Raw genomic sequence first — 24,201 nt, forward strand, 5'->3', positions numbered from 1 at the left:
AGCTGTGGTGGTGGCTTCGCGGAGGAGGGAGTGCAGCCTTGAGGGCCTGAGCGGGGCCTCCCTCCCCCTGCAGTGCGTCCTGGTGGGCTTGCAGGAGGAGGAGGCGGCGGCGGCCTGCTACTGGGGCCTGGAGCCAGCTGGCCTGGCTCTGGGAGATTCGCCGTTCTCGGAGAGATTCGGGCCTGGGGAGCTCGGCAGCTTGGGCGCTAATGTAGGAGCTGTTTTCTGGGTACGGGGAGATTCTGGCCCATCAGTGTGACCTTGTGGCAGGGGTGGTCTGCATTTTGTTCCAGTTTGAGCTGGGCGGTGTTTCAGTCCCACACCCTCTGCATGTTTGAGGTGATGCCAGGCTGGTCCCAGACACCCCTAGGTCGAAACATTAGCACCGCCATCCTGTAAAGCAGGCACAAGATGGCTCTGCGGGAGAAGAGGGGACTGTCCATCCCTTGCCAGCCCTGGGCCTCGGGGGCCTGTGTCCCTGTGCCTGAGTGAGGGGTTGGGCCCTCCTGTGGCCTTTCCCCCATTCCAGAATGAGCTTGCTGACCCCTGCCCCATGGGCAGCAGGCTTAGGGCGTGGCCTGCGTGGGAGACCTCCAGATCAGGGCATGCAGAGGGGAGGAGAGAGTGGGTTTCCAGGTCCTGAGAATCGGACTTCAGCCTCCTTCCTGGGGCCCCGTTTTGCCAGGCAGGGAGCCACCGCGATGGCCAGTCCTGTGGACGCGCAGATGCTGGCTGTGGCGCGGGGTCTCATCCCAGACGTCTGTAGCGGGCAGGGACCCTGGGGCCTCACAGCGGTGCCAGTTGCTGACTCTGTGGATGTGGCTGGGCAGGACCCTGGCAGAGCCTTGTTTCTCTCCCGGAGAGTGAGGCTGGTGACGGCCTCTGCGCCCCGCTGCTGTGACAGCGGTGGGACGGTGCTGGGCGGGGCCGGCACGGTCACCCTCTACAGCGCGGGCCGTCAGGGGCGCTCTCTGAGGACGAGCTGCACTGTTAGTGTCGAGACTGCCTGGCTGGTCGCCCCGAGTGTGTTTCTTCTCCCAGCCGTTGCCTGAGGCGCTGCGGGCGTCTCTCTCACACGTGCCCGCACGGAGTTTGGGGTGAGGGCCAGGGTGCGTGTGACGTCATCCATGCGTTAGAGAGATTTGCTCCAACCTCCTACCCTAGCATCTTAGCCAGGGTCACGCAGGCCGCCTGCCCCAGGGCCGCGGGGTGACTGCCCAGAGCAGAGGAGGTCGGCGCGGCCCTTCAAAGCCAGGCTTCTCTCCAGGCAGTGAGGAGGGGCTGGGGAGCAGCAGCGCCCACAGTCGCCCTGGCCGCCCAGCAGCTTGGGGGCTCGTTTCTCTGGAGAAGGGTCCAGCTGTGACGGCCTGAGGCTTCTCCAGCCTTGTCAGGAAGGGGCAGCGGCAAGCTCCTGCTGAGACCCCGGAGCCCAGGCCCTGCCGTGGTCTTCCCTGCTGTACCGTGGGCGGGGCAGCATCCACCGCTCACGCATCCGTCTTCCACGTGCGACCAAGCCAGTCCTGTCAGCCACGTCCCGGGGGATTAAAGGCAAAACCAGCCTGGCCAAGAAGCTCATTCACCCCCTCCTCCCTCCCTGATCCCTCCCCATCCCTTTCTCATTCCTCCATCATACCCCGTCATCCCCATTCTTTTTTCATTCCCCCTCATCCCTCCCTCCCTCATCCCCATCCCCTCATCCCCTGCTCATCCCCATATCCCTTATGCTTTTCCCATCCCCTTATCCTTCCCTCATCCCCATCATCCCCTCTTCCTTTCCTCATCCCCTTACCCCTCCCTCACCCCTTATCCCTCCCTCACCGCTTATCCCTCCCTCACCCCTTATCCCTCCCTCACCCCTGATCCCTCCCTCACCCCTGATCCCTCCCTCACCCCTGATCCCTCCCTCACCCCTTATCCCTCCCTCACCCCTGATCCCTCCCTCACACCTATCCCTCCCTCACCCCTGATCCCTCCCTCACCCCTTATCCCTCCCTCACCCTTTATCCCTCCCTCACCCCTTATCCCTCCCTCACCCCTGATCCCTCCCTCACCCCTTATCCCTCCCTCACACCTATCCCTCCCTCACCCCTTATCCCTCCCTCACCCCTTATCCCTCCCTCACCCCTTATCCCTCCCTCACACCTTATCCCTCCCTCACACCTTATCCCTCCCTCACACCTTATCCCTCCCTCACCCCTTATCCCTCCCTCACACCTTATCCCTCCCTCACCCCTTATCCCTCCCTCACACCTTATCCCTCCCTCACACCTTATCCCTCCCTCACACCTTATCCCCCCCTCACACCTTATCCCTCCCTCACCCCTTATCCCTCCCTCACACCTTATCCCTCCCTCACACCTTATCCCTCCCTCACACCTATCCCTCCCTCATCCCTTCATCCTTCCCCCACTGCCTCATCCCCCCATCAGTCGAACTCCTCACCCCCTTGTTAGCTCCTCCCCTCATCCTTCATCTCACCCCTCCGTCATTCCCTCATCCCCTTTTCATCCTCTCTTCCCTCACTCCCTCCTCCCCCACCCCCATCTCCTCACCCCCTCATCTTTACCCCCTCATCCCTGTATCTCCTAATTCCTTTACCCCTCCTCCCCTTGCCCCTCATTCACACCTCCCTTCACTCCCTCCATCTCCTTTCCTTCATTTTTTTCCTCCCCTCACCCCATCACTCCCTCACCCCCATGCTCTCATCCCCTCACCCCTCATTTCTTTCTCCCCTTCTTCCCTCATCTCCTCCTCCCATCATGCCTCCCCTCCTCCCTCCTCCCCTCCTCCATCCTCCCCTCATCCCTCCTCCCCTCATCCCTCCTCCCCTCATCCTCCTCCCTCCTCCCTCCTCCCCTCCTCCCCTCCCTCCTCCCTCCTCCCCTCATCCCTCCTCCCCTCATCCCTCCTCCCCTCATCCCTTACCCCAATTCCCATAGCAGACACTAAGCAAGCAGGCTGTGTCCTGGCCTGCGACACAGCAGTGATGGGGACGGGACGAGGCTCTCTCCCACGGCACCCCCACACACTCCTCACCTCTGTCGAGCCTGTACCTGGCACCTGGAAAGCCCGCCACCCCGGCCCCTACATCTAAGTCCTTGGGGGGCTTCACGATCCAGCCGCAACGGCTCCTCCTCCAGGCAGCCTTCCTGACTGCCCACCTCCTCCTCCCCTGCCCAGCTGTAGGATCTCTCCCTCTCTGTGTGGACCTACTGCGCATTTGCACCCAGGCCAGGTTTCGTGCTCTCGAGGGCAACTTCAGGCTTCCCAGTTGTGTATTTCCCCACAGGACAGAGCCCAGGAGCAGGGCTCAGTCAGGCCAGGAGTGGGGAGCTGGGAGGGTGGGGCCAGCAGTGACCAGGGCTCAGGCTGGAGGTGGAGAGGCTGCAGGGCAGGGTGACGCTGTGGCCCTTGGGTGCCTGGCCCAGCTCTTCCAGTTGGCCCTGAGTGGATGCCAGCGTCCAGCTTTCATCCCAGAGACTGGCTTGGGCCGCGTGCGTTCCCTGCTCTCTGTTCTGGTGGCAGGGCTCTCGGGCTGCGTGGCGGGTGGTGCCACATGACGGCTTTGGGTCCCCTCCAGACCCTGTGGACCGTGTCTCTGAGGTGGGGGTTCAGGCACGATCTCCTGCTTTTAGTGGTGCGTTCACCCACGGGCGAGGCGGGCCTGCCCTGGCTGCCATCCGTGGCCTCACCCTGTTAGATGACTTCTCAGGAGAGCCTGGGTCCCTCCCTCTCAGGAAACGTCCTTCCCAGAGCACCTGTGTGCTTCTGTTGAAGCTTTGAGCATGGGGCTTACTGGTCAGACTCTCCACAGAGGCATTTGCCCTGTGATGCCCGCCTCACCCGTCAGCTTGCTGGGAGACTTGAACTGCCGTCTCAGTGGCATGTGCACACCCTGAGGGGCCCTTTGCAGCAGGCTCATGTCACGGTCAGGTGCAGAATAGCCCGGTACCGCAGCCTCATGCAGCCTTGGAGGCAGCAGGCGGAGTCCCAGCCACCGGCTCTGGTGCCTGGACGCGGGTCTGTGGCCGAGCCAGAGCCTGAGGTCACGGCCCACAGCACGTGTGTTGTCTCTGTCAACAAAACTTTCTCAGCAAGCGCTCAGGGCTCCCCATGCGGGCTCTCCGTCGTTTGAGCGCTGAGCCCTCTCTGCCCCGAGCCGAAGGTGGGGTGGTCCTTCTTTCTCGGCCCCAGCAGAGGGCAGCCTCAGTCCGAGGCTGGAGGAGGGAGCCACCGGAGAGGCCTCGTGGGCACCGCTGCCCGCTTCCCGGTGGGCTTCGGGAGGAGCTGCGCTGACCAGCCTTGTTCTGAGAGGACCGTTCGTCACCCACCTCGGGCGCTCTGTGGCGGAGCAGCCTGACCCCTGCAGCCGTCTCTTTCTGTAAAAGTGGGTTCCCTGAGTACAGCAAATCAGAGGAGGGGCTGAGGAACCAGGAGCAGAGGTGGGGGGTGGGACCACCTTGCTGGGAGGAGAGGCAGAGATGGGAGTTGGGTGCCCAGGCCCTGTCCTGGCTGTTGGTGGTGGGGCCTGGGCAGGGCCCATTCCTGCTCTGGGCCTGGGTCCCAGCTGTGGAACGGTGGGTGCGGAGCGTCCGTGGGATATCCGGGCAACTGCTGATGGCAAAGCTCCGTCCAGGCTCACTCGAGGCTCTGCCCCTGGGGCTGCCCCCATCCCGGCGTTTCTGCTTCAGGGGCTCTGGGCTGAAGCTGAGAATCTGCATTTCTAGCAGGTTCCCACACCGGGCTGTGTTTCCTCTTGTGCTGATTCTGAAGGTTTTGTAGCTGTCATGGGGGGTAGAGTGAGGGAGGCTTCAGGGGACGGGGCCTGGAGCAACCTTGTGCCCGCCCCTGGAGTGGGGGTCCCGGCATGGTCCCCAAGGCCCTCAGCCCACATCCTGCAGCGTGATCTTGGTCACGTCTCAGCCTTCCTGGGTCTTGGTTTCCTGCTGTATGATGGCGGGGCACCCGTCAGTGGTTCCCATTCTGTGCCTGCAAGCTCAGTGGGTCCCAGCTGGCAGTGTGGGTCCCGTGTGGTGAGCTAGCACTCTGCCAGCCTGCTCCACCCCGATCCACCAGCTGCTGTCCCCTCTGATCTCACTGGGGGTCTGGGTAAGACCTGTCCTCCCTTTGTAGAGGCACGAGGGGCACAGGGGGACAAAGGAGTGTTGCCAAGGACCCTGCTGGCCCTGGATTCCAGGGTCTGCTGCCCGTGGTGAGGTGGAGCAAGGCAGGCTGTGGACCGAGGGCTGGTTGAGAGGTCTGGCTGTATCCCTGCAGGGCAGAGTGGGCGGCCTCTGGGGCACACCAGTGGTTTAGAAATGACCCGGGGCAGCACACTAGCTGTGCCCTGTCAGACTCTGGTCCGGCTGGCCATCTTGGCACCTGGAGGATGGATGGTGGTCTGGGGAGGCCCCTTGCCTGCTGTGCGCACAGCCCTGTAGGGCCCCCCTACCGTTCTCTCCCCAGCTCACATGTGAGACTCCACCACAGTTCAGGTTCGCAGAGATTCTAGTCACTGGGGTCAGAGCAGGGCAAAGCCACATGTTACCTGCACTGAGAAAACCTCTGCTGGGACCCCCGAAGGGGCCGTTGTGGGCCTGGTGTGGAAGTGGGTTTGTGTTCTACTCTCTGCCCCAGGCCTGGCTCCAGCAGAGCCCACGGGTCCTGAGGGGCAGCCCCTGCCTGGCCCCAAGGCCAGGCCTGGGGCTGCCCCTCACGGTCACCTTGCTGTGGCCCTCTGCTGGAGCCAAGGAGTCCTGGGGCAGGGACGTAGCTCCTGATGACCAAGGAGTGGCCTGGGCCTGGGAGGGACCCAGTGCTTTCTGAAGGGTGCACGAAGGGAGTAGTGCTGTTGCTGGTCCTGATCCTGGGGCCAGGGGTGAGGGGCGGGCGGGCTGTGTCTGCACACAGATGAGAGAAGGAACGGGGGCAGAAGCAAGCTGAGGCCCCTTAGAGACTTGAGAGGCGGGAGACAGAGGGTCCAGCACGGGGCCGAAGGGTTGGGCCCACCAGGGACAAGGCTGATGGGACCCAGTGCATAGAGGTGATGAGGATGATAGCGATGCTAGCGTGTACTAGATAGTGATGTGTACCCAATAGTGACGCTGACGTGTACCAGATAGTGACATGTACCAGATAGTGATGCTGATGTGAACCAGGTAGTGATGCTGACCAGATAGTGACACTGACGTGTACCAGATAGTGACGCTGACATGTACCAGATAGTGATGCTGAAACGTACCTGATAGCGATGCTGAAATGTACCACATAGTGACGCTGACGTGTACCAGATAGTGGTGCTGACATGTACCTGATAGCGATGCTGAAATGTACCAGATAGTGACGCTGACTTGTACCAGATAGTGACGCTGACGTGTACCAGATAGTGATGCTGACATGTACTGGATAGTGACGCTGACGTGTACCAGATAGTGGTGCTGATGTGTACCAGATAGCGATGCTGAAATGTACCAGATAGTGACGCTGATGTGTACCGGGTAGTGACATGTACCAGATAGTGATGCTGACGTGTACCAGATAGTGACATGTACCAGATAGTGACATGTACCAGATAGTGACACTGACACGTACCAGATAGTGGTGCTGACGTGTACCAGATAGTGACGCTGATGTGTACCAGATAGTGACACGTACCAGATAGATAGTGACGCTGACGTGTACCAGATAGTGACATGTACCAGATAGTGATGCTGACGTGTACCAGATAGTGACATGTACCAGATAGTGGTGCTAACGTGTACCAGATAGTGACATGTACCAGATAGTGATGCTGACGTGTACCAGATAGTGACATGTACCAGACAGTGACGCTGACATGTACCAGATAGTGGTGCTAACGTGTACCAGATAGTGACTCTGACGTGTACCAGAACGTGGTGCTGATGTGTACCAGATAGTGACTCTGACGTGTACCAGATAGTGATGCTGATGTTTACCAGATAGTGACATGTACCAGATAGTGATGCTGATGTGTACCAGATAGTGACATGTACCGGATAGTGACGCTGACGTGTACCAGATAGTGACGCTGACGTGTACCAGATAGTGTTGCTGATGTGTACCAGGTAGTGACTCTGACATGTACCAGATAGTGACGCTGATGTGTACCAGATAATGACATGTACCAGATAGTGATGCTGACGTGTACCAGATAGTGACATGTACCAGATAGTGACGCTGATGTGTACCAGATAGTGACATGTACCAGATAGTGATGCTGACGTGTACCAGATAGTGGTGCTGACGTGTACCAGATAGTGACATGTACCAGATAGTGACGCTGATGTGTACCAGATAGTGACATGTACCAGATAGTGACGCTGACGTGTACCAGATAGTGACATGTACCAGATAGTGACGCTGATGTGTACCAGATAGTGGTGCTGATGTGTACCAGATAGTGACTCTGACATGTACCAGATAGTGACACAGATGTGTACCAGATAGTGACGCTGACATGTACCAGATGGTGGTGTTGATGTGTACCAGATAGTGACTCTGACGTGTACCAGATAGTGACGCTGGCATGTACCAGATAGTGATGCTGACATGTACCAGATAGTGACACGTACCAGATAGTGACGCTGACGTGTACCAGATAGTGATGCTGACATGTACCAGATAGTGACATGTACCAGATAGTGGTGCTTACATGTATCAGATAGTGACTCTGACATGTACCAGATAGTGACGCTGACGTGTACCAGATAGTGGTGCTGACGTGTACCAGATAGTGACATGTACCAGATAGTGACACTGACGTGTACCAGATAGTGACGTTGACGTGTACCAAATAGTGACATATACCGATAGTGGTGCTGATGTGTACCAGATAGCGACATGTACCAGATAGTGGTGCTGACGTGTACCAGATAGTAACATGTACCAGATAGTCATGGTGACATGTGCTAGATAGCGATGCCGATGTGTTCCAGATATTGATGTGCATGTGTACCAGATAGTGACCTGTACCAGATCATGACGCTGACATGTACCAGATAGTGGTGCTGATGTGTACCAGTTAGTGACACGTACTGGATAGTGATGCTGACGTGTGCCAGATAGTGATGGTGATAGGTACCAGATAGTGGCACTGATGTGTACCAGATAGTGACGTGTACCAGATAGTGGTGCTGATGTGTACCAGCTCCAGGCCCTGTTCCTCATCACATTCAAGTATTAGCTCATTTAATCTGCAGGACATCTTGAGTTAGGGCCAATTACTACCCCATGGTACTGACAAGGAAATGGGCCACAAAGCTGTCGGTGACATCCTGAGGCCCCACAGCTGTGAAGTAGCTCTGCGGCACTGGTTCCAGGCCAGGCTGCAGTGGCTCCAGCCCTGGCCAGCAGGTCTGACCCTCCACAGGACCCCAGAATGTTTCAGGAGAGGAGGAAATCCCTCTTGGCCTTTGTCTGGGCTCCCAGGCCATCTGTCTGTTCCAGCTAAGGACAGACGCAAGGCTCTCACAGCAGACCCCAGGGAAGGGAGTGTCTGCAGGGCCAGGGCCAGGGTGCTCCACATGGGCTCGCACCCCAGACCTGTGTGCAGCAAAAGCCTGGGGCCGTGAGCCCCAATGTGCACCTGTCGCGCTCCTCCGTTACCCGCCCTGGGCCCTGTGCTGTGCTTGTTCTGACGTCTCCATTTCTTCTGTGTGTGTACGTGTCTGTCCTGGCTGCCTCCACCTTTAGCCTTTCATTGGGAAATGACACTAGGTACAGCTCACTTTTCTCTTCCGCCCTCGCTTGGTCTGTCCTCTTCCGCTTTTCTGAGTTCCTTTCTTCTCAGCATCTGCCTGCTTCTCTGCCCTTTCTCTGACTGCCCGCTGTCCTCACTCTCCCGGGATCGCTCCTTGGTGACGTGTGTCTGACAGTGGCCTTCCCTGGTCCCCCTGCTTCCTCCTACATACCCCACCTGTGAGCTCCATGCCCTGTGTCCAGACTATGCTGTGCAGTAGACAGGGCAGCCTGGCACCACCTGTGCCCACTGAGGCCTCGGGAGGGCCCGGCCGCCTTGGAACCTGCGTGGCCACCCAGCAGTGTGTGTCGATGTTTCTGAACTGTGTCCTCACGAGGATGCTTGGAGGGGAGCTGGGCGAGGCTGGGCGGGTGGCGGGATGGGGCAGCCGAGGGTGCTGCCCAGAGTCTGTGGAGCGGCCACACTCTGGATTCAGGCAAATTGCCTGCCTTGGGTAATGACCAGTCCTCCCTGTGGGCACCAGGCCTGTGGAAGGAGCTCAGGTGCTCTGCCATCCAGTGGGCTGAAAACAGGAACTGTCTCCTAACAGAAAACCCTGTTCTGGAGCAGAAGGCACCCAAGGTGTTTGCAGAACTTGGTTCAACCTTATGGGGATGTAAGATCCCAGGGCCCTGGGGTTGGCCCTGAGCCACGCTGGGACAGAGTTTGCGGGTGGCCGGCTCAGGCTGTGCTCACTGTAACTCCGGGTTGGAGATCAGGGACACAGCCTGGCCGCTGCTGTTCCTGTGTGCTGCAGAGAGCCACTCTTGGGCATGGCCTCGCAGCAGCCGCCCTGCCTCCGAGCCAAGCATCCTCCCCCTGGGCCCTCCTCCACCTGATGGACCCAGGGTGAGCCCATTGTCAGAGGAGACGGACCATGGAGAGTTCTGACAAACCTGGGCAGGTCCCCTTCAGGTCCAGGGAGAGATGGCGGTGCCTCCTTACTCAGACCGAAGCTGGGGTGGGTCCCGCGCAGGCTCTGCCCTCTGTGTCCCTGCCTCTGCCCCTCGTCCCCGCCGAGGCCTCTCCTCTCACCCTCCCTTCTCCTTTAACTTGTCCCACCATCCCAGCTCCCTGTCCTGCCTCCCTCTCTGCCCTTCTTGTTCTCATTCCCCGCCACCTCCTCTCCTTCCAGCCTCAGCGTAACAGCTGGGGCACCATCCGTGGTAGAGCTGGGAAAACGCTGGGCTCACCCCCATCGGGGCTTCCAAGAGTCCCCACTCTCTGGGTCCTGAGTAAGGAGGGGCCCGTCCTTCCTGGCACCGCCGCCCGGGCTTCCAGCCTGTGCGTCCAGCCGCACCCTTGCGGCCACCCCACGTCTGTCGCTCTGTCTGCATGTCCCCGGCCTGGCTGAGAGCAGCCCCCTGCCATCAACTTCTCCTTGGTCTCTGCTTTCCAGGACCTTTTACCAGTTTGAGGCTGCGTGGGACAGCTCCATGCACAACTCTCTCCTGCTGAACCGGGTCACCCCTTATCGAGAGAAAATCTACATGACACTGTCTGCTTACATCGAGGCAAGGCACCCATGCCAGGGCGCGCCACCAAGACCACCCAGCCCCAAAGCTCAAGGTTCTTGGGCGCTCTGGATAACCCCAGATGACCTAGACGCTTTTCAGAGGACTTCTCCCTACATTAAATCCACCTGCCTTTTTTTTTTTAACTGGACTGCAAGGTTGAATACATAAATCCATGTGCTTTTTTTGTTTTCTTTTTTTGTTTGTTTTTTAAGACGGAGTCTCGCTCTTGTCACCCAGGCTAGAGTGCAATGGCACAGTCTCGACTCACTGCAACCTCTGCCTCCCGGGTTCAAGCAGTTCTCCTACCTCAGCCTCCCAAGTAGCTGAGATTACAGGCGCCCGCCACCATGCCCTAATTTTTGTATTTTTAGTAGAGACAGGATTTTGCCATGTTGGCCAGGTTGGTCATGAACTCCTGGTCTCAGGTGATCCGCCTGCCTTGGCCTCCCGGAGTGCTGGGATTCCAGGCATGAGCCATCACGCCCGGCCTCCATGTGCTTTCAGTGGCAGTTAGCCACTCTGCTAAGTGTGTGGGTGTGGTCCCTGGGAGGCAGGCTGGCTGCAGGCGTGTGTCTCCGTTCCAGGCCCACCGCCCCTCCCCCACCGCCAGGGTGCACAGTCTGCCGGCCGCGGCCAGACCTGGGCTGCGCCTCCCTTCCAAGGGCAAGAGTCGACTGGAAGCGTGGGCGTTGCTTGCTGGTGGGGCAGTGAGGGAGAGGGAAGGCGGGGAGCCGTGGCGGGGCATCTGCAAGGCACGTCCCCTGTCCTTAGTTACAGCCGAATTATTCCAGCATCACGTGGGACCGTGTGCCCATCTCACGGGAAGGTACTGAGGTTGTGCTGGGGAGACGCTGGCAGAGCTCCTCCCAGCGAGTCCTCGGGACGCCTCAGCCACGCACAGCAGCGGCCCCCACTTCAGGAAGACAAGGGGCCCGCTGTTGAGCAGTCAGCATGTCGGCCACCAGGAAGTCATTTTCTGTGGCATTTGAGCTGAAATGCACATGCTCAAACAGGATCTGGTTTGATCCTTGCAGACGTTCCGGGGTCGGGAGGGTGTCGCCCCAATTCTGTGGTGAGGCAGCTGAGGCCCGAGCGGTGAGCCTGTGTCTGGGACCCTCGGGTCTCCACACATGGAGACTTGCCCCTCAGGCTGCCTGGGGTGGACAGGGCTGTGGCTGGCTGTCCCCAGCAGGGTTTGGCTTCAGGCCAGGAGCAGACGGTTTTTCCGGCCTGGGTCTAGGCCACACCTGAGGCCCTGGGAAGGCCCTGGGGCTGCCAGTCAGTGCTGGGCCAGCTGGGAGGAGGCTGGACGGGCACCTGAGGTGACCTGTGCCTGAGCCCGGCCCTGCCTGTCTCAGATGGAGAACTGCACCCAGCCGGCCGTCATCACTAAGGACTTCTGCATGGTCTTCTATTCCCGCGATGCCAAGCTGCCCGCCTCACGCTCCATCCGAAACCTGTTTGGCAGCGGGAGTCTTCGGGCCTCAGAGAGGTAAGCCCCGGGGTGAGGCCGCCTGGACTGCCGCCCTGGTCTCCGTGCGGGCCCGGCTGGGCTCTGCCTGACAGCAGTCCTCAGGCCACGCGGCAGCTCACACTGTGGGAGGCCCGGCCACACTGCCAGCTGGCTCCCTGTGCTGGGTCCCCTCCCACTCACCCCTGATGGAGGCTCTGTGGAGGCCACGGTGCCTGCAGGAGACAGTGACACCACAATGAGGGGCGTGGGGGGGCCTGGGCCAGCCTACAGGGGCGGAGGAGGGGGGCTTGGGGTGCCCACCTGGGACCTCCCGTGGGTGGTCCTGGGGCCACACCACACCTCCCCGCCGGTGACCTTTTTCCCTGGAGAACATGGGAACCCGTGCCGTGCGAGTGCTCACCAGGCAGTGAAGGATGAGCTGGATAAATGTGAGAGGGGCTGGAAGGGGGCTCTGGACGTGCTGCGTGGCTCTTCTCGGAGGCTGGTGGCACCTGGAGGAGCCAGACACCAAACACCAGGACCAGCTGTCCTTGTGCACTGACGGGGGTGGTGAGGGGAGAATGAGCTGGAACGTCAGGGCGCTGGCTGCCGGGCTGCTGAGGCTGCCGGGCACTCGTGGCCTCCTTCAGTGGGTGCCCCTGTGGTCTGCCACGTGGACTTAGTGTCCAGGTTGGGTCAAGACTTAGTGTCCTTGACGGCTGGCTGTGGTCAGTCTGGAGGTCACCCGGTCATTGTGGGACGCCACTGACCTGTCTCTGTGAAAGGGTGGCCGGAGTGCTCTCAGAACCTGTCCTGGGCATGGTGGCACTGCTCTTTCTTTGCTGGGCTCTCGACACCCTGCAGGGACTGGAGGTGCTGGATGCCGGGGATTTGGGGATGAAGGTGTTGTCCCCTGTCCAGGCTCATGCTGCCTGTGTCTCTCCTGGGCTGGGACAAAGCGCAGGCTGCGCTGCGGGCCCGGCCTCAGGTCACAGCCCCAGGGGCTCCTGACCAACACCGGCCAACGCATCCTTTCTGTGGGGGCCAGAGGGGTCTGGGATGATGACTCTGAACAGGGGCTGTAGCTCAGGGACCTTGACACCCACCACTCCAACCCTGTTGAATGTGTGTTTGATGGTGGGGCCGGTCTGCAGCCAGGTTGGCTCTGTGTCCCCGTTGTGGGGCCTGGTAACCACGTGTTGCTCCCTCTGCTCCCTGCAGTAACCGTGTGACCGGCGTGTACGAGCTCAGCCTGTGCCACGTGGCAGATGCAGGCAGCCCAGGTAGGTGTCTGTCCTGCTCTCTCTGGGTGGGTTCCTGGCCTGCTTGACCTCCGCCCACTTGGGGTGACCACAGGCTAAGCTGCCCTTTGCAGGGGTCCCTCACCTCTAGAACACAGGCACTCACTCTGTGGCTTCTGGAGTTCTGACGGGGGAGGAGAGTGAGGGAGGAGAGTCAGGCCTGCTGGCTTCCTCAGGTGCCCAGGACACAGCCGCCAGGGTCACGGGACGCCAGGCCAGATGACCTCCTGCGGAGGAGGCCTGCATGGCTCTTTGGGCCCCAGGGTGGACCCAGCACTGGGGGAAGCTGATCTTCACCCCAGTGGATAGGCAGCTTCAGAGTGGAGCGGGCTCTGGGGTGGGCGGGAGGAACTGCCCCCGGTCAGGTAGGGATGGAGCGTCCGCGTCCCCTGCCCAGGAATGCAGCGCAGACGCCGGCGAGTGCTGGACACGTCCGTGGCCTACGTCCGGGGTGAGGAGAACCTGGCAGGCTGGAGGCCCCGGAGTGACAGCCTCATTCTGGACCACCAGTGGGAGCTGGAGAAGCTGAGCCTCCTGCAGGAGGTGAGGCAGCCTCGGGGAGGGGCCCGCATGGCCGTGTCCACGTGGCTCTGTCTGCAGAGCAAAAGCTGGAGAGGGCCCTGTGCCTGGTGCCCACTGCGGGGACAGCACAGTGGTCGGGAGTCACAGCCACCTGCAGGAGAAGCCTGTGACACCCCAGCTGCTCACCCTGGGGCTGGGTGGCACACGACAGAAACATGGCTGGGGCAGCATGGAGCCGTGTCCTGGAGTTAGCCGGGGAAGACTGTCAGGCTTTCAGACAGAGGCCAGGAAGGGCCCGGAAAGAAAGTCGGGGGTGGGGGGCGGTGCTGCCCTCCGCAGCTTTAATCAGGGAAACTGACATGCGGCCTCTAGGGGCTGCGGCGGGCCGTGTGTGCGTGTGACGCGTGATGCCTGAGGCGCTTGAGATGCCTGAGGCCAGGGCCGTGCCCACCCATCAGCCCTTTCCTGAGGCTGCCAGCACCGTGGGGCAGCACAGCCCTGCCCCAGAACCTGGTGCTCCAGATGCCTGTGGCCGTCCGCTCACCGCGGGTCCCCACAGGGGCCCCAAGGCCGCAGGCCGAGGCGGCAGGGCTGGGGGTGCTGAGTGCTGTCAGCCCTGTGGCCCCAGCGTCTGTTCCCTCATTTCACGGCTGAGGGCCGTCCGCCTCCGTCTCAGCCCAGGGGAGGGGTGGGCTCTCGGGGGTCTGCCCAGAGGGTCCTGCTGCTGCTGAGGCCGAGCCCCGCCCCGAAGGTCCCGCTGAGGTGCAGCAGGTGTAAGGCCTTGTGTCCTGTCTGAAGGTGGAGAAGACCCGGCATTACCTGCTTCTGCGGGAGAAGCTGGAGACCGCCCAGCGGCCCGTCCCGGAGGTGCCGTCCCCGGCCTCCAGCGAGGACTCCGAGTCCCATGGCTCCTCCAGCGCCTCTTCCCCGCTCTCAGCTGAGGGCCGCCCCTCGCCCCTGGAGGCTCCCAACGAGAGGCAGCGGGAGCTGGCCGTCAAGGTGGGTCTAGCTGGTGGGCAGCATAGCTGTGGCCGCAGGCCCTGGAGGGCCCGGAGTCATTCCTGGGTCGCTCCAGCAACCCAGCCTCGCCACGCCTGCCCTGGTTAGTGCCACCAGGAGCTGGGAGCATGATGGGTCCCTAGGGTCCCCTTGCCTGCTGCCTCCACCCCACCTGCACTGAAAATTGGGTGCCTTTTGCAGCCTCCCCTTCCAAGTGATGATGTGCCCTCTCTTGAATGCCTGTGCCAATGGGGAGCTCACCACTTCCATCCACAAGTGGCTCTTTTGGTGGCTGACCGGGCCGCCGGAAAGCCCTCCTGCACTGCAGGCAGCTCTGCCTCTGGCCCTTGCCAGGCCCTGAGCCTGACCCTGGGAGGCTTCCCGGGCTCACCTGATGGCCTGAAAGGGGTGGAGGTGCTGCCCGCCTTGACCTGCTTTTTGTCCTCTGGCTTCAGAACGACCTGTGTCTGGGGCGGGGTGGGCGGAGGAGCCTTCGAGGCTGGCTGGGCAGGTCCTGGGGGCTGGGCCCTGACCCCTCGCACTCCGTCCACAGTGCTTGCGCCTGCTCACACACACGTTCAACAGAGAGTACACGCACAGCCACGTCTGCGTCAGCGCCAGCGAGAGCAAGGTGGGTGCGGAGGGGCTGCCCCAGGCCGCCCTGCGGGGCTCGGGTCCCTACAGCCAGTTGTCCCTGAGGAAAACTCCCATTCTGAGTGTGAAGAGGCAGTTAAGGGTTTCCTGGGAACGTGGCTTCGTGCAGAGGGACACATAGCCCCGCGGGTTTCCTGTCTGCCTGGGGTCCATGGGCGGTGGGGCGTGAGTGAGGGGCCGGGTGGGTCCTGCGGCCTGGTGCACACCCAGGCGCGTGCAGGCTTCTGCTGTCTTGGCCCCCACCCTGTCTGGCTGTCACCCTCTGGCTTCTGGCCTGGTCAGTCAAGCCCCAACTTGGCTGTCCCTTCTCCTCCTGGGACCACCCCCACCGGGTAGCCTGGGAAGCTGCCCTGGTGCTGTGCCATGCCTGAAGCTCCTGCCCCAGCCACAGCGTTCCTTGCCCCCATGGCACTGGCCAGCACCACCTCACACGGCACGGACGGGAGGCAGCGGGGCAGAGCTCACCCAGCACACTCCTCGAGGAGATGGCAGAGTGGCTGCTGGCTCAGGCCAGAGCCTGAAGCGCTGGAAGGATCGGCCAGGGCCTGCAGGGGGCCGGGGTCTTGATATGGCCGACCTTCAGCGTGGCTGCCGCCAGCAGGTGCAGGGTGGGCGCAGGGGCCGGAGACCTCCTTCCCTGTGTCCCCTGAGAAAGACCTCTCTTCTGCAGCTCTCCGAGATGTCTGTCACCCTGCTTCGGGACCCGCCGATGTCCCCTCTAGGGCCAGCCACTCTCACCCCCTCTTCCACTTGCCCCTCTCTGGTTGAAGGGCGCTATGGTGCCACTGACCTGAGGTGAGTGAGCTCCCGCCTCCCGGAGACGTTTCCGGCACCACGGCCGACCGTGACAATGGCCGTGACTCTGGGACATGGAGAGAGCAGAAGGGGACAGAGGCTGAGGGACGGCCCTGGAGGGGTGGGGTCCGCGGCCCTGCGAGAGGGCACCTGTGCCCTGCGGGCTCCATCCCCAGTGTGTGTTCTCTTCCCTGAAGCCCAGAACTGGGTGGGAACGAGCCACGGCTCCCTCTTCCTGAGCCGTGCTTAGCTAGTACGGAAGAAGGAAAGGCTGCGCACGACCCGAGAACCGCCGGGCTCCGTGTCGCGAGGGGAACACCGGGGCCCTGCAGGGGACCGGGCCGAACCTCTTACGTCCAACTCACAGGCCAGCAGACGGGTTTCGCTCCCATTTCAAAATGCCTTAAGGTTTCCAGATTTTCATTTAAAAAAAAAGGGAGGCAGCCTCGGCCCGGCCTCCTTGACCACCAGATCATCACGGGGGCGCGGCCCATGCAGGGCGGGGGCTTTGGGGGCAGCGGCACCCTCTGCTCCAGTGGCTCCTTGGAACCATGTGTCACCTTCAGTCTCACTGTGGCAGTGAAGAGATCTGGACTTGCGTTCACAGGGTGGAGTGGGGGCAGGAGGGCCCCTGGGAGGAGGCCATGGAGCGGGGCACGGGCTCCCTGGCTGGGCCCCTGAGGTTCGTGGGGGACCCTCCGCACCATGCCCAGCACGTCCTGGAATCAGGCACATGCCTGGCTGTCCTCCCGGGAGCTCCCGCTGTAGGCGGTCTCGCTGGGGACCCCACCAAGCTGCCCTCCTGCGGCTCTGAGGAGGGCGAAGCCCGGCGGGAGGTGGCCCCAGGCCCAGGGCGGCCTTCGGCATGCAGCCCTTCCCTCTGCTTCCCAGGACCCCACAGCCCTGCTCCCGGCCAGCCAGTCCAGAGCCCGAGCTGCTGCCAGAGGCTGAGTCCAAGAAGCTCCCTTCCCCCGCCCAGGCAACAGAGACAGACAAGGAGCCCCCGCGCCTGCTGGTCCCTGACATCCAGGAGATCCGGGTCAGGTATGTGGGGCCTCCCTGGAAAGCGTCGCCAGGGGACAGGCAGGCCACCCCTGCCCCCATACCGCGGGCACAGGGACCCTCATACTCGGGGCGACAGGCAGGTTGACCCCGCACACTGAGGGTCCGGGCAGGCTGTCCCTGACCCACAGGCAGGGACAGCTCCGTGCGGGGAGGCCAGGCAGCCCCCGTGACCCACATGCCTGGGCCGGGAGATGGCACAGAGCACAGGGCGGTAGGTGGGGTCAGAGCCAAGGCCCGGGTAGGGACCTGGTGGTCACGGGGCATGGTGCAACAGCCCGGCAGCCACTTCAGTTTTTTCATTTAAGTTTCCTTGTTTCGTGGGGAAACTGAGGCCCAGAGCAAGGCTGATCGCCTGGTCTCTGGCCTGCTGGGGAAACTGAGGCCCGGAGCAAGGCTGGTCGCCTGGTCTCTGGCCTGCTGGGTTGCAGTTGTGCCAGGTACCCTTCAATGCCTCGACCAACTTTGTGGCTGGAGAGGTGGATGGCACTTTGGGGGCCCAGCTCTGAGGGGTGGACAGCGAGAGCCCACGTCAGCCGCCACCCCTGCCAAGGGCCCCAGCGAGTGGCTGTCTCTGCCCTCAGCCCCATCGTCTCCAAGAAGGGGTACCTCCACTTCCTGGAGCCGCACACGTCGGGCTGGGCCAGGCGCTACGTGGTGGTGCGGCGCCCCTACGCCTACATGTACAACAGCGACAAGGACACCGTGGAGCGCTTCGTGCTGAACCTGGCCACCGCCCAGGTGGAATACAGTGAGGACCAGCAGGCCATGCTCAAGGTGCGCTGGGCCCGGCTCAGGCCCGGGCACCGGGAACCCCGGCAGGGCGGGAGCTCAGCCACCATCCTCTGCAGCCCGTCTGCTCACCCCAGGCTCCGGCGCCCCGTCCTGTCACACAGAGGCTGGGCTCAGGGACTCAGCCTCAGGGATCCTCTACCCTCTCCCGCAGCCTCTCTGCCTGCCTGAGGGGGGCACATGGCCCTCGTGACAGCTAGCAGGGATGGGCTCTGGGCAGGGCAAGCATTAGTATTCTCCTGTGATGGCCACAGCCATGTTCCTTCCCCGTGGAGTCACCCAAGATGGGTGGCTCACAGGAGCCCTCCTGCCCCCACTCTGTCCTGCCCCTCTGGCTGGAATGGCGCTAGACAAGCTCAGGAGTCTGAACTCCCTCGGGCTGGCTGGGGAAAAGGCTCTCTGAGCCATCTGGAGGCGGCCACAGTGTCTACAAGGTGGCTTTTGATTCCCTGTGGTGGGGTGGGTGGTGTGAACCCACATCTGGACCAGCAGCCCAGCCGGGGTCCCAGGGGCCAGGGGCCACGAGGGGCAGGTACATCCCGTGGGGATGCCGAGCCGTGGTGAGCGTGGTCCGGGACCACCGGCCACACGCAGATGCGTCCAGAAGGCCGTCACAACCCCGGCTGCGTCAGCCTTCCCCGCTGCGGCCCCTCCCTGGGACTTCCCCAGGTGTCCCTTCCCTGCCTGCCTGGCCCTGGGGAACCGGAGAGTGGTGTGCTGACCGTGAGCACGGCCCCCTCTGCAGACACCCAACACGTTCGCGGTGTGCACGGAGCACCGCGGAGTCCTGCTGCAGGCCGCCAGCGACAAGGACATGCACGACTGGCTGTACGCCTTCAACCCCCTCCTGGCCGGGACCATACGGTAGGGCTGCCTCCGCGGGGCCGGGGTAGGGGGCGCAGCCTGCCTTCACAGGGCGGGGGCGGGTGGCGCGGCCGGCCCTTGCTTGTGTGCGCTGGGGACGCCCCCTGAGTCATGTCTTCTGGTGGAGGGATAGATCCCAGGTCAGACTTCCAAAACGACATCCTAACCCGGTGGCCTCGGCATGGGGAAACCTCACGCCCATGGCAGGCTGCAGTGGAGCCGGTTCCTCCCACGCAGACACGTGCAAAGTGGGGTGCGGTGGGGGATGGGGCGCCGAGTCCCACAGGCAGAGGTTCAGCCCCTTCCCGGGGTGGTGAGGGAATCAGAGGGATGCGGGCTCGGCGCCGGCCCCTCAGGCCGCCTGCCTGCAGAGGGCACGGTGGAGATGGCTCGGAGCGTTCCAGGCCTGACCACGCCGCCTCTGCCGCCTCTCCTGCAGGTCCAAGCTCTCCAGAAGGAGGTCTGCCCAGATGCGGGTCTGAGCCCTCCTGTGACAGGCGCAGCCTGTCCCCACCCTCGTCCTTGTCTGTCCTGTTACCTGCCGCCCTGCCCCTCCCCTGCCAGACAGCCCACGACCGGGTCGACCCCCCAGGGGATGCCCACGCCAGGCCCGGGACCCGTGCCACGCGACCAGCTGTGCTCCCAGCAGAGGCTGCGAGCGTCGTGTCTTCTTGTAGAACGTGCTCTGGGTGGAACACGCTGGGAGAGGCTGGGGGGCCCAGGGCACAGGTCACGGGGGTTCTTGCCGCCGTTCTAATATTTTTTTAAGCATAGACAGACTTATAATTAATATACGTTAGTTAGTGACGTTGAAACAGCCCACTTGGAAATTAACTATAAGACTTGTTGTATTTATAAGTATTTATTTCTAATGACTCCACATAGCCCTATGCCATCCCGATGGAACCCCCAACCACCTCTACCCCGTTTGTTCCTGAGTGTGTCTCCCAAGCCTGCTAGGGACAGGAGGGCGGGGCAGGGACAGCCTCGGTGAGAAGCTGTCTGGACCAGCGGGGCACCTCCGGGCTAGCACACGGGCGCACCGCCCGGGCCCCCAGCTTCTCCAAACCACACGCGGCCCGGGGAATGTGTGTGGGAGGGTGGGGGCGTCTTCTGGTGCCAGGAGTGTGAGCAGCATGAAGGCTGGCCTGGGTTACTCTGGTGGGAGGTAGAGCGCACATCCCTCTGGGCAGCCGCCTGAGACGTGACTAAGGAAGGTTCCGGCAGCTTCCCCCAGGAGAGGGTGCGGGGTGACGGGCGGCTCTGAGATGAGGCAGGTGGCACCCAGGCTGTGGAGCTGTGTCCTGGGCAGACAGCGGAGGGAGCAGGGTCGGGGTCAGCCGCCATTGTGCAGACTGTGGGGCCGGGTGCTGTCCCTGGACCGTTGGGTTCAGGTGGCTGGGTTGAGACCAGGATGTCAGGGAAGATGGGAACTCGGTGACTGTCCAGGTGTGGAGCGCTGTGGGGTGGCCTCTTCAGCTGCGGTGAGAAATGGAGTGAGCTGAAGGTAGCTTCTGGAAGAAATTCTGTCACTAGTGGGTTTCTTACAAAGTTCCTCTCTATTCCCAGGGAAGAGAGTTTCTGAGTCCCACTGAGAAAATCCCACGAGTCGGGGGTGTCCCTTTGTTCTGGTCCCATTCACCCTCTCTGCAGACACCAATGTCCGAGGGCTGCCCAGGACAGGACAGGGCCAGCCCCAAGCTGAGAGTCTGGTCATAGCAGTCACGTCCAGAGGCCTGGGAGGTCTTAGGGCCTCCCCAGCCACAGCCAGAGGCCCACTTGGTCTCCAGCTCGAGGAAAGACAGTAGACAAGCAGCAAAGCCCCTGTCCCGCCATGGCCCACGGGAGCAGTGACATGGGGTCTGGCGCTCCTGACCTCGGGCCAGGTGTTCTGGCCCTGCCCAGTGCTTTGGCCAGATGCTGTCTCCCGAAGCCGGGAGACAGTTCCGAGGCCCCCTGGCCTCCCAGACTGTCCCACGTGATGCTGACACGAGGCTCAGAGACCCAGATCCCAGGCCTGGGGGAGAGAGCAGGCCCAGGAGTGGGGAGCAGGGGCCTTCCGTGCCACAGCGGGGGGCTCTGGCGTGAGGTTTTCCTTCGAGAAGGTTGTTTGGGTCCCTTAAGTTCCACCTCGGAGAGCGGGGTGCAGGGCGGGCGGGCCGGGGCGCACTGACTGCGGGCTCTGTGGCTGCCAGCCGGGGCCAGCCTGCTTGGGAGCTGGGACGATGGGCTCAGGTGCTGCGTGGTGCCTGCGGCCTCGCCCCTACCTGGAAGGCTCTCCCGGGGCCGACGGAGGGTTTCTGTGAGAATCACGGTTCGGGAAGCCACGCCTGGGAAGGCAGGACCCAGAGCTTTATTTGGAAATCTCCCAGGTGAGGGTTCACATTCCAGAATAAAATGTAGAAGGCAGGTGGCGCGTGCTCCCCATGGTGTCCTTTGGAGGCAGTGGGCCGAGCTGCAGGGGAGGGGCCCCAGAACAGCTTCTCGCAGAAGCGCCCGCTCGGGATACAGGGCCGCCTGGAGGCAGGGAGGAGGGGCAGGGGCAGGACACGCTGGCGTGAGAGGAGTCGGAGCCCCAGGGGCCCCAGGCAGGGCAGAGGAGGCACAGAACCCACCGCGGCCAACTCAGGTCAGCCAGCCTGAGGCCGAGGCCTCTAAAGGGTCTGGGTGCCCCCAGGTCACAGGTGTCTGAGGCCAGCCAACCTGCAGAGCGCCTGCGGCGTGGGGCTGAGGGGAGGAGCCTCCACCGCCATGGAGGCTGCCAGGCATGCCCTCTGGCCAGGTGCCGTTGTGGCCTTGACCAGGAGCCTTGACTCCCTCCCTCCAGGCCTGCTCTAGTGAGGGGTGCCAGGGCCCAGAAATCCAGAGTTGATGGTGAGTCAGAAAAGCCGGCTTCTTGAAGCGCGCTCTGGCAGAAACCCCCTATGGTCACGTTAGCGGAGTTCTCAACGCCTAGGACTCGGTTTCCATAACTCTGGGGGCTGGCATGGAGGTGCTCACGGGGTGCGGTGGAGACGGCGGCTGCTGCCTGCTGGGTGGGAAGGTGAGGCAGGTCTGGAGAGCCGTCTCCCTCAGAGGGGTTCATTGAGTGCTTTATACTGCTGAGTCTGGGGGCTTGATTTGGTTTGGAGGCAACCATCCTCCATGGGAAAGGGGGAGCTCCTTCTGCTGCAGCCCCAGATAGAGGGGGATGCCAGGCTCCAGGCAGAGCAGCACTGGGGCCCTGGTGAGACCCGACCAGTGCCCGGGCGTGACAAGTCCAAGACCTCCCGCTGGGAGTCATCACCGGAAGATCCAGTGTTCCATTCACCAGCCGCACGGGCACAGACCCTCCCCACCCAGGACAGCTATGGCGAGGTGGCCCCTGTCGCCCCTGGTCCCCGGTGGGGCTGATGTTACAGGTGTTGGCCGTGCTCCCGCACTGGTCCTATGCCAGCCTCGCCCACGCAGCGACCACGGAAGGCACACTCCCTCACCCCTGGGGCCGGGCTGCTGGGTCCTCCAGATGGACCCGCGTTTCTCCCTGGCCCTGTGCTTCCGTAGCTGGTCCGTCCCCTGGTTCTCCTGTGGCTCAGAGGCCGCGTCCCTGGCTGTACATATGTGATTGCTGTGGGCACACCCCAGACCCCACGTCGTAGCCGCCATCCCCACGTCACGACTCCCGCCCCGATGTCTTACGCCTGAGTGTCAGCCCTCGGCTCCTGTACCGTGTGTGCACTTGATGCTGTGTCCAATTAAAAATAAACGTGGCTCTTACCCAGCACACGCCCGTGGGCTCTGCTGTGGCTTTATTCACGTGTCAGGTGTGTGGAGGGGACTCAAAACATGGTCGAAGGTGCGAGCATCCAGCGTGGCGCCCCTCCCCCAGCGATGAGGCAGGGAGGGGCTGGCTCTGGAGGTGGGCAGAGGGAGGCGGTGGGAGGGCGTGGAGGACTGAGTGTACACTGGGTGCTGGTCTTGGAAGAACCCCTCCACCTGTCTCCCTCCGTGACCGGCTGCACCCCTGCGAACCAGCCCAGGCGTCTCCGCAGGGACACAGTACCTCCCACCCTCATGCCAGGCCACTGCACCCATCCCGGGCAGCCTCTGGGGCCTGAATTCTTCAGAGTGTCCGGCCCATGGGGTCTGTGCTGGGCCAGATCCTCAGAGCCTCCTGGAGTTACGGGGGCCAGGCCATAGCACACGGGGGCCTTGGGCTTGACCAAGGCATGGCAGGAGTTTGGGAGCCAGCGTTGCACTGATGGCTGATGGCAGTATGGGGTGACAGCTGTGTTCTTCAGGGGACTCTGGGAAGGGCCTCCAGTCCCCAGGAGCCCCCAGGCCCTCCAGAGGTGAGTGGCTTTATATCACAGGCGACAGCCATGTCCAGGACGTCAAGTGAGGGTGGCACCCCTCAGTGGGCCTGGGAGGTGGACCCTGCTGGCCAGCATGGGGACCCCGGGGCTGTGCAGGGTCACCCTCTGGCTGCAGGGGAGAGGGGCTGTGTCAGGGCTGGCACAGATACCGTTCCTCCCCCGAGGAGGACTCCTGTTGGAGAGGCTTCGTCTTCCAGTCCGAGATTATAGACCTAGAACTCTGCCACCTGGGTGAAGGGCACACACGGTTCTGAGCTGTTTTGTTTTTTTTTTTAATAACTCCTTGTGAGCCTACCATTATTTCAAAATGAAAAATAAACCTTTTTTATTCGTTGGATTTTCTAGTTTCTCTACAATGAGTTTGTGTTAACGTGTCATTCTTTGAAAAAGAAAGAGGCCGGGCGCGGTGGCTCACGCCTGTCATCCCAGCACTTTGGGAGGCCGAGGTGGGCGGATCACGAGGTCAGGAGTTCGAGACCATCCTGGTCAACATGGTGAAACCTCGTCTCTACTAAAAATACAAAAATTAACTGGGCGTGGTGATGCACACATGTAATCCCAACTACTCAGGTGGCAGAGGCAGGAGAATTGCCTGAACCTGGGAGGCAGAGGTTGCAGTGAGCCAAGATCGTGCCACTGCACTCCAGCCTGTGCGACAGAGTGAGACTTTGTCTCAAAAAGAAGAAAAAAAGTAAGAGTGAGAAGCAAATCAAACGCGAATTCGGTGACTGGGCAGCATCCTAGCGTTGGCATTGGAAAAGCTGGACGGGCCTGACACAGACCGAGTGCTGTCCAAGGGTTCTGTTTCTTAAAACGATAAATGAAACTAACAGAATTAACGTTAACCCACAAGCGGCTGTGCCTTCCGGTGCTACGGAGAAGCCACCACCTCTGCTTCCACCTGACTGTTCCTGGGGCCCCAGGGATGACGTGTGTCGTCTGAAGGTTCTGGAAGACCAGGGGCTGGAACGTGGAGTGTGGGCTTAGTGGTGCTGGGCCTCCGAGGCTGGTGCCTTCCAGCAGCGGTGTGGCCGGGTTCTGGGGCCTGGGACCACTCTGTGTCCCGGGCAGTGCTAAGCTGAGCACGGTCGTCCTGTGCCCTGTGGGGTCTGGCTCACCCTCCCCGGCT

At 62.0% G+C, this 24,201-nt stretch overlaps 1 protein-coding gene across 20 annotated transcripts in view; it reads left to right on the forward strand.

Annotated features, from left to right (window-relative positions):
• Positions 1-19,558, forward strand: part of KIF1A (kinesin family member 1A) — a 100,246-nt gene extending 80,688 nt beyond the window's left edge. For 15 of the 20 annotated variants that reach the window (XM_074398744.1, XM_074398742.1, XM_039469595.2 and 12 more), the window contains 11 exons: positions 10,158-10,272; positions 11,634-11,767; positions 12,950-13,011; positions 13,427-13,572; positions 14,350-14,550; positions 15,104-15,181; positions 15,875-15,999; positions 16,891-17,043; positions 17,646-17,838; positions 18,599-18,717; positions 19,157-19,558. In XM_074398744.1, the coding sequence (XP_074254845.1) occupies positions 10,158-10,272; positions 11,634-11,767; positions 12,950-13,011; positions 13,427-13,572; positions 14,350-14,550; positions 15,104-15,181; positions 15,875-15,999; positions 16,891-17,043; positions 17,646-17,838; positions 18,599-18,717; positions 19,157-19,199 (1,369 nt within the window). In that variant the 3' untranslated portion in view covers positions 19,200-19,558. Of the gene's footprint in view, positions 1-8,712; positions 8,737-10,157; positions 10,273-11,633; positions 11,768-12,949; positions 13,012-13,426; positions 13,573-14,349; positions 14,551-15,103; positions 15,182-15,874; positions 16,000-16,890; positions 17,044-17,645; positions 17,839-18,598; positions 18,718-19,156 lie in introns of all 20 variants that reach the window. The other 5 variants (XM_074398746.1, XM_039469604.2, XM_039469608.2 and 2 more) reach the window with 1 other exon arrangement.
• Positions 19,559-24,201: the final 4,643 nt, after the last annotated feature.

Source organism: Saimiri boliviensis, chromosome 5 (assembly GCF_048565385.1).
Source record: "Saimiri boliviensis isolate mSaiBol1 chromosome 5, mSaiBol1.pri, whole genome shotgun sequence".
Classification (NCBI taxonomy): Eukaryota; Metazoa; Chordata; class Mammalia; order Primates; family Cebidae; genus Saimiri; species Saimiri boliviensis.